Source organism: Otolemur garnettii, unplaced genomic scaffold, assembly GCF_000181295.1.
Source record: "Otolemur garnettii isolate 467f Iridium unplaced genomic scaffold, OtoGar3 scaffold00038, whole genome shotgun sequence".
Lineage (NCBI taxonomy): Eukaryota > Metazoa > Chordata > Mammalia > Primates > Galagidae > Otolemur > Otolemur garnettii.
In genome coordinates, this window is record NW_003852433.1 from 13,623,179 (window position 1) to 13,633,176 (window position 9,998).

The following is a 9,998-nucleotide window of genomic DNA, read 5'->3' on the forward strand; positions in this document are numbered from 1 at the left end:
GGGTCCGGGCTGGGGATTCGAACCCGCCACCTTAGGTGTACGTGGCTGGCGCCTTAGCCGGGTGAGCTATAGGCGCCGAGCCTATAAATGGCATTCTTGAAGGATGTAGCAGGCAGGCTTTGAATGAAAGGTTCATAAGCCTCTTGGATTATGTGAGCCATTGACTTTGCAGGGTTCTCAGATGAATTTCAGAGCAGCTTGTCACTGCCACTGGGAAACCCGGAGTTGATGGCGGGTTCATTGCAGAAATAATCACACGCTTGGCAGTTGTGTGACCATGGACATGCTGTTTCACCTTTCTGGGTTCTAACTATCTTTTGTGCAAAATGGGAATGACAATAGGGTTATAATGAAATGGAATGAGATAATTCACAGAAAAGGGCACCTGGCATCTAGGATCACTCCCTGCATGTTCATAGACACCATCCCGACCTTATGAAGTCCACGCTACTGCAAGCGGCTCAAACATTATACATGCAGTTATTAATTGTTTAATTAAAATTGTGATCTCACGCTGTAAAGGAGACATACAAAGTGCTAATGGATGTTAAACTGGAGCGTCAGTCTAGGGTGGAAGATCAGGGACAAATTGCTGCTGACATCTGAGAACAGGGAGTGTCACATAGAAGGGGAGGAGTGGGTGTCCAGGCACAGAGCAAAGAACACATGAAGCCCCTCAGGCGAGGGGAGCCTGCCCCCTCTGGAGAGTGAACAGAAGGCTAGTAGGTTCCCTGTGCCCAGAGCAAGGACAGAGTGGTGTGGAATGAGTACTAGACAGAAAGTCAGGGTCCAAGCATGATGCCAGCCCTTAGAAACCGTTACAACTAAGAACTTCAGCTCTTACCCTAGCAGCAATGTCGTGGCTATTGGAGGGATTTAAACTTGTGAGTGACATGATTAAATCGTGCTTTGAAGCAGTCACTTTGCTGTGATAGGAGGAGACTGTATTTGACACCAGAGATCTGTTAAGAAGCCACTCTAGGGTCTAAGGCATGAGACAGTGGCTCAGACTGGGAGTGTGGGGAGACGCCGGAGGTGTGGGTGGGATGAGGCCTTGGTGACTGATTGGAGATAACAAGGTGAAGAATTACCCCTTTCCCATGGATTCGGAAACTGAGGCTTGGAGAGACTGAGGAACTTGCCCCAAGTCACCCAGCTAGTGAGTGGCCCATCCCAAGATTCCCTCTGAGGCCTGTGGACTTGGGGTGCATGGGGTGTGTACCCTGGAGAAGACCTTTCACCTTTCCAGAAACCTCTGCCCTTCTCACCTCCCTCTATCCCCAAAAGGGAGCTCCCAGTGACAGGGAACATTCCAGCCAAGCTCCGTCTGTCCTGCCTGGGAGACAACAAATAGCAATTCATCATCAGCCTCCACATTGTAAAGTGATAAGGAATCGGCCAGGTTTCCTTCCAGTTTGGGATTCCCGTTAAGTGATAACTCCTTGGGTGGTTTCCCCCTGGCCCCCGGCTGCCCCACTATCTGACTTCCCCTCATTGTCTGTCTTCTTTCCAATGAGCCCAGGAGTCAGGCCCAATGAAATGTCAAAGGGCCCTGGCAGGCCAGAGGGCTCCCTTGTGTTTGGAACCAGCTGTCTCCAAACTATCTCTCCCGATGGCTTGAGCCAAAAAAGCCGGGATGGTCTTTTATCAATGCCACTCAATCAAGTGCAGGACCCCGGGGCCTGGGAGAGCCCTTGTCTGTCTTTCCCTCTCCTGCCCTGACTCTCACCCCACCCCCTATCAGAAATGTAAAGCAACCCAAATAAAGATTTTAGCAAAGCTGTGCACTGAACTAGACACTCAGAGGCAAGGCAGAGATGGAGAGTGGAAGGGGGAAGGAGGCATTGGAAAGGGCTTTGTGGGGTGCATTTTCTCAGGGCTGCAGGTGTGTAAAAGCAGTTCTGCATCATTTCCTGCCTGGCATCCCACAGCAGTCATTGACCTGGGAGAGATGCTGCCCGTCCCCGTTCTTCAGAGGGCAAGCAGAGGTCTGAGAGATGGTTAGATTCTAAGGCTGGTGAGGGACAGATCTGGGATGGATTCATCAAATAAATATGTATTAATTAAGCACTTAGTGTGTGTAATGGGCAGTGTGCTGGGTGCTCGGGATAAGTGGAGGACAAAGTGGAAAAGGCTACTACTCTCACTTGTTCTCACAGGAGGAGACAGACAGTAAGCTAAGGAGTACATTTAATGACTTCAGAGGTAGTATCTGAAGCAGAGTGCCTGGATTTCTGGTTGAGGATCTCCCACAATACCATTCCAGTTCTTCCCACTTTATGCTAAGAGCTAAGAGCTGGGGGATGCCAAAAAATTTCATCTATATATCTATACAGCTGGTTATCCACCCCCTCACTCATCCACATATTCACACACCCATTCACCCACCCATCTTCCTGCCAACCCATTCATCTCTCCTCCTATTCATCTCTCCTCTCTTCCTGTCTATCCACCTACTCACCCATCTAACCACTCACATCCACTCACACACTCACCTACCTACCCATCCATCCACTCATCCACTCACTTACCCATCCATACATCCACCCACCCCTCTGTTCATCCATCCATTCACTCATATAACCATCCATCTTCTCATCAGTCCCTACTCATCCATCCACCCATCCACTTACACACTCATCCATCCATTCACTATCCATTTATAAGGGTCAGAATCTACCTTTTCATGTTGGCTGAGCACATGAGGCTTCATGAAAATGGAAAGTTTGCAGCCATCTGTCTGGATAAGCACTGTTTTGTGAGTCAGAAGGCCTGAATTATAAAACCATGTACCTCTGCCTTCCTCTCCCCCTCAACTTACTCAGCTAGAAAGTGGCCACTCACCACTCTGAGCTTCAGGGTCTCTGTGAAGACTCAACAATGGTCTTTCGTCTGAATGAACTGAACTTGCCAAGGGAATGACCCATTTGAGAATGCGACATGATTATGGAGTTACTGATTTGAAAGTGGCTCTGTGAGCTTTCCAGCTCTGGAATCCACCCAAATACCTTCGAGTACTGGATGACTTTCAGAAAGCCATCTGTCCAGCCTTCTGAGAGAGAAAAGAGGGAAGGGAGCAGACGTGGACAGTTAATCTTGGACAGACAACATTAACTTTATGTGCAAGGGAGGTAGAAACTCGACTGCACTTAGCATTAGCTCACTAAATTTCACAAAATGTTTAAGAATCATCCCCATTTACAGTCAAGAATGGAGATTGAAATGGTCCAGTGACTCACCTATGGTCACAAAGCCAATGAGCATCAGCGCCCTCACTCTGCACTTCAATATTTGTGTTCTGGATTCAAAACTAAAGTCACTTTATCCAGAATTGCAATCATCTGGAGAAATCTAAAGAACCAGGACTTTTGCCTTGGTAGCTGGTTGGAATCAGGAAGAACTTTGCTGTTATGCAAGAGACTCAGATGGGTTCGGGATCGTTGTGGTGTAACTGGCCATGTCCTGAAGCTGAGTTGTGGACATGTCTATCTCATCAGAAGACTAGATACTTGTCTATGGCTCATTTTCCCAATCCTGAAAACTAAACGTGGTTTTGCTGGAGGGAGGTCTTCACTGTTGAGCAGTTATCAGACTCCCAATAAAAAGAAAGAAACCAAGCCATAACCAAAATAAACACATAGATTACATCCAGAGCGTTTATCATGACTGACCTGAAATTTGGATCCTTCCTTTGGAATTTCTTTACAATGTGATGAGGACTGAGAGGAATTTGAGAATGCTCAGGACCTGCTTTCATCAATAAGCCAACACTGAGTTTTTCTTAGGGCTCTGCATCAGATCTTTGGGGTATTAAAAACTGGAATGTATAATTTTACGATTTTCCAAAATGCGTTCCGGCCTTTTTCTTATTATTCTTCCTTTTTTACTTGTAACAAATCTGGAAAGGGATCAGAAACTCCAGAATGGTTCATTTGCCTTGCTTTTTTTTCTCTTGCCAAGGGTACCCTGCAGCTGTACTTTCTATTATTGAAAAGGGAACGCCTTGGTTAAATGGAAAACCCAAAGGTTATGATTCCAGCAACAATGGAAACACTTGGATTTATGAATTAGGGGGTAAGGGTGGAAGGAAAAATGGAAGAGAAGGAATCAAGGGAGGAGGCGGTAAGGATAAAAACAAGTTGAGTGTAGCAATGTCTTCAAGACTCCAAAAGAGAAAAGAAAAACCACCCAGTTGAAAGACGAAATACATGGCCACTCATCTGGATGTCTTCAGGCATCTGGATGGTTGGCATGATGCAGATAGAACACCTGGAAGAGGGTGTTTTTCACTGTTTTTCTTTTTTTTTGGTACAAATTTTTGGGCATCCTATGGGTCCCAGATGTGTCCCAGAGGGATTCTAGCTAAAACAAGTTTGCTTGCTGATGAGTGGGTACGATCGTAGCACACATATGTTTTGTTTGTGGAGACTTTTGGCTTACCTACAGGCTTCACTTGGAAAATGATGCACCTAGAAGTGTTTTGTAGAGGCCAAACCCAGGCTGCTCAGTTTGGGTTGGAGAGCTGTTTTTACAAACCAGTCCAAAGCGAAAGGATTTTCTGTTGGGTGAATGACTTAGAGCTTCATGTCTGAGAACCACCTCTCAGTCACAGAGTGCCGGCCTCTCTCACTTAGACTGAGGATGTGCGTCAAGGACAGGATCACAGCTACCTGGTTTGCCACTCTATCCCCAGCACCTGGCACTGTATCTATCACTTGGTATGGGCTCTGTAAATATTCACCGCATGAGGGGTAAGTGGCCGTGAATATTATCAATAGGTATGTGGAGAACTGGAAGCAAGGTGTGGTAGGCAAAGTGAGTTAGATCTGACTTTGACTCCAGCCACGGTTCCTTCTCAGCTGTATGACCTTGGGCCAATCACTTCCCTGAGCTTCAGTTTCTGCCTTTGGGAAATGAGGAATGACAGCTGACACCTTAGGGCATTACTATGAAATTGGAGTAAGGTAACTTAGTAAGTGCTCAGTGAATAACAGCTATTATAATTTCTTCTCATGATTTAGTTCAGCATCCTGCCTTCTGGCCATTGACCATCACTGTGAGTTGCATGGATCCTCCAGTATTTCATTTTTCTTCACATCCTCCAAAGAGACAGAAGTTGGTCACTACAAAAGTTTTGAGACAGACTGTGTTATGGTCCATTATTTCACTTCCAAAAGACACAGTCAACAGCGTCCTTACTGATTCACCTGTGCAAGCTTCAACTTGCTAAGCTAATTGGTTTTCTGGGAGGACTTCATTTGTCTCCCTCCATTTTGTAATATTTGTTTAACATTTATTGATTAGAAAGTGATGGGGAGATGAGGAAAGATTTCCAGTGTGGAGGGTAAAAGGCCATCTAAGGAATGAATCTGTGTTAGGTTTTCACCTTGGTAAATATTCCTAGATATTGCTTTCCCCTGAAGAAAGTAGCTTGAAGGTACGTCTGCTGTGTGATTCGCAGGTGGTGCTACCCTTGTTGCAAGAGACACTCATTCAATGATGGATATCAGGAGGTTTATTTATTTATTTATAGTATTTATTTATTTATTTTTAGACAGAGTCTCACTATGTCACCCTCAGTAGAGTATGTGGCATCACAGCTCACAGCAATCTCAAATTCTTGGGCTAAAATGATTCTTTTGCCTTAACCTCCCAAGGACAGGGACTACAGGCACTCATCACAATGCCTGGCTATTTTTTTGTTGCAGTTGTTATTGTTGGTTAGCTGACCCGGGCCGAGCTTAAACCCACCAGCCTTGGTGCATGTGGCTGGCGCCATAACCACTGTACTACGGCGCCAAGCCAGGATATCAAGAGATTTACATGCTAGATCTTATTTAATTCTTAGCCACCCACAGAAGTAAGTGTTACTAACTTTGATTTAAGAAGATGAAGACGTCTCTGAGGGCAGAGGCCCTGCAAGTATCACCCAGAGTTTAAGTACAAGAGCCGGACTCAAACCCAGACATGTTCAGGCTCCTTAATCTGGGCTCTGGGTTTTAGGGAGTCCTTAAACTCCCTGAACTTGTGTGAGAAATGTTTTGTGAACATGAAGTTTTTCAAAACATGTTTTAGTGCATTTTTCCAGGAAAGAGCCCAGTGTATTTCTTAGTTTCCAAAGGTGCTAATGGCCCTAAAGTGGTTAAGGGACCCTCTTCAGGAGACAGAACTATCTCCACTATCATACCCTAGGGATTAACTAGTACACAGAGGAGGGACATGACCTGGTCATCAAGGAAACGGCAGTGGGCATTAACTTATATGGACTCAGCAAATATTAGCTGGGTATCTGCTTGCTTAAGGTATCAGGAAAGGATTTGGGGGTTCAATCAAGCTCTCACTCATTCGCCCATTTGTTCATCCATCCATCCATCCACCCACCCATCCCTTTGTCAGTGGCACAAATATTTATTCCATGTGTTCCCCATGTAGCATGACATTGAAAAGCAAAGACTTCGTGGTCAGACTCCCTGGGTTCTGGCTGCCGTGTTTATCAGCCACATAAAGCAAGTTTCTTAAACCCTCTGTCTTTCCCTCCTCACCTGTAAGATGAAGATAGTAGGAGAACCGCCTTTTAGACTTGTGAAGACTAAATGAGTTACCTTATGGAGAGTGCTCAGAACGGTGCTCGGCAGAGTAAACACTGTGGGTAATTGTTTCTACTGTTATCGTTGATAATATCGTTACTATTATTTTTAGCAGGTATGTACCAGGTTTTGAAAATATATTGATGGATAAGATAGACAGTATCTTGTATTCATGAAATTTATGTGCTGGAGAGTACAAAAGATGACAACAATTGCTATTTATTTATGTATCTATTTTTATTTATTTATTTTTGAGACAGGAGTCTCAAGCTGTCACCCTGGGTAGAGTGATGTGGTGTCCCAGCTCACAGCAACCTCAAACTCTTGGGCTTAAGTGATTATCTTGCCTCAGCCTCCCAAGTACCTGGGACTACAGGTGACTGCCACAACACCTGGCTATTTTTGTTGTTGTTGCAGTTGTCATTGTTGTTTTAGCTGGCCTGGGCCGGGTTCAAACTCTCCTGCCTCAGTGTATGTGGCTGGTGCCCTACCCACTGAGCTATGGGTGCCGCCAATAATTGCTATTTATTGAGTAATTCCTTGTACCAGGCTCTGGACCAAGCGCTTAACATTTGTTTTTGTATTTAATTCTCAACTCTGGTCTTTGTAGAAAGTGCGTATTATTACCCTTTTCATTTTTGCAGATGAAGAAACTGAGCTTGGAAAGGTCCAACTGTTTGCTTAGAACTCCACAGCTCATGGCTGTAACCATCTCAGTCGGCCCCCTTCTTTTTTTCATAATAGAGGTTGGAGCTGACAGTCTTTCAGACTTCATTCTTCAGTCCTTTGGCCAAGTGGCTGTCTCTGCTCTTAGCTGTCCCCTGGTAGGTCCTGGCCTCATTGGTCTCTCTCCTCCTGTCTTCACAGATGAAGAATGTTCCACCACAGACCATCCCTATAAGAAGCCCTACATGGAGACGTCACCCAGTGAAGAAGATTCCTTCTACCGCTCCAGCTACCCCCAGCAGCAGGGCCTGAGCGCCTCCTACAGGACAGAGTCAGCACAGCGGCAGGCCTGCATGTACGCCAGCTCCGCACCCCCCAGCGAGCCGGTGCCCAGCCTGGAGGACATCAGCTGCAACACGTGGCCGAGCATGCCTTCCTACAGCAACTGCACGGTCACCACGGTGCAGCCCATGGACAGGCTACCCTACCAGCACTTCTCTGCTCACTTCACCTCGGGGCCCCTGGTCCCCCGGCTGGCTGGCATGGCCAACCACGGCTCCCCACAGCTCGGGGAGGGGATGTTCCAGCACCAGACCTCCGTGGCCCACCAGCCTGTGGTCAGGCAATGTGGGCCTCAGACTGGCCTTCAGTCCCCCGGCACCCTTCAGCCCCCTGAGTTTCTCTACTCTCACGGCGTGCCAAGGACCCTGTCCCCACACCAGTACCACTCTGTGCACGGAGTTGGCATGGTGCCAGAGTGGAGTGAGAACAGCTAAAGTGAGGCCTGCTTTCCAACAGACATTTGCCAGAGAGAGAGGAGAGAAAGCGAAGGAGAGAGACAGTAGCAAGGAGAACCCCATGGACAAGATTTTTCATTTCACCCAAGTTTCACATCTGCACTCAAGGCTGCTGGACGCTGATCTAATCAGTACCTTGAAACCACAATTCAAAAAATGTGACTTTATCATTTTGTCTCGAAACATCAGGAAAAAAAACTCCCAACATACAAAAAAAGAGTCCTGCCCCCCACAACCATCACACTCCTCAACCAGCCACATTCACACCACCTCCAGACGTCCGCCCTGATTCCTTCTTTTGTGCTCTAGAAAGTCTTGCCTCATTGAGTGTTTTATCCTAGTGCGTAGTTGGAGTCTTTCCCTGTCTTGGTGTTAATGTCGACATTGTTATATAATAAATAATAATATATTTTTTCTTTCAATTTTCTTAACGGGACCCAGTCCCTTATTTGGGGGAGGTCCGAGACAAGTACGATTCAAAATATATACTTGTGGGATTCCCCTCAAATAAACCCTCAACCTAAATTCGCCACCTGCCCCTTGAATAAGAGAAGTACCTACCTCTGCCATGTGATGTTTCGGAAAAAGCCCCCCTAAGTCCCGATTTTCTCTGATCTTTGTCCTGCCTGCCCCAGCATCACGGCACTCACACTTGTCTCAACTTCCCGACGGAGTCACAATAATGCCCGCCCCGTGTGGCATCATATCCTATTCAGCCCTGCTGTCTTCCCAGCTCCACGTCTGTCGCTAAAACGTGGCCTATAGCTTCCTGTCCGGAAAGCTTGCTTTGAAAAACTTTAAAGACCTGGCTTACATTCGGGCAGAACCCTGATAAGCAGGGCATAAGCTCTGTGCTGACAAGAGTTGTGAAAAAGCAGCCAAAGTAAATATTCTTTCTGATGATTAAAAAAAAAAAAAAAAGCAAAGCCAAACCCAAGCCTCCAAACCTCCAACACCGACAACCCAAATGAGATGCAGACAAAATCCACAATTCCTAAAGAAAGAGACGAGACACGCTCACCGATCATTCTCTCCAAAGAGATCACGCCAACACCAAATGCAAACACAAAACTGTGTTTATTGAAAGCAGAAAACGGTATTAAAAAAAAAAGTGTGTAAGTAAAGTGTAATGGTAGGGTTCTTCAGATGTAATATTTTACTGGTACTATTTATTTATAAATAGGAATTCTAATTAAGTAATAACATGGGATGAAACCCAGCCTGAGAGCTGGCCAAGAGGTTTTAATTTTATTGATACTCAAAACCAAGTTGTGTGTTTTTTTCTTTCTTTCGAATGTGCTTTTGCTTTTTTGATAAAAAAGATTTTTTTTTTTAAACAGACCCTAATAAAGAGAACAGGGTAAGATGTGAGGCTGAGTGTGTCCGAGTATGTGAGAGAGTGTGAGTATGTCTGTCTGTGAATGTCCCTTATGTGATTATGTCTTTTTATGTTGCTAAGGGGGGAGGGTGAGAATTAAGTACTCGTGCCTTATATTTTTGTGCCAATTAATGCCTAATAAATACCATGTGCTTAAAACAAGTACAAGGGACTTGAACACCCATTTTTTTTTTTCCTGTTCTTTCTACTGACTGAATGGAGGGAATACCAGGTGAAGGAAATAGGAGCTGTCTCAGCATGTGAATTCATCAGCCCATCTGCCTTTTCTTGCTGATCTCAGGGGTATTTCAGATCTGTTGTGCTGGAGAGTGATGAAGCTGAATATGTTTACCCACTGGTCTCTATCCCTGGAATCAAGTTATTTGTTTGAATTTGTGTCAGCATTGGAAAACAAAATGATTTAGGAGTCCCACCTGATCTAAAAATGGTCTGGGTCATACCATCCCTAACACCCAATGCCTGTTTTTTCTGAAGGACCTTTTTCTCTGAATGAATTGTTGGAATCGTGTGTTCTGGGAGTCCCGATGCAAACAACTTTATAGACTCTCG

At 45.5% G+C, this 9,998-nt stretch overlaps 1 protein-coding gene across 3 annotated transcripts in view; it reads left to right on the forward strand.

Moving 5' to 3' along the window:
• Positions 1-9,593, forward strand: part of TBX5 (T-box 5) — a 50,496-nt gene extending 40,903 nt beyond the window's left edge. For all 3 annotated transcript variants that reach the window (XM_003789948.2, XM_003789949.2, XM_003789947.2), the window contains one exon: positions 7,455-9,593. In XM_003789948.2, the coding sequence (XP_003789996.1) occupies positions 7,455-8,029 (575 nt within the window). In that variant the 3' untranslated portion in view covers positions 8,030-9,593. The remainder of the gene's footprint in view (positions 1-7,454) is intronic.
• The last annotated feature ends 405 nt before the right edge of the window (positions 9,594-9,998 follow it).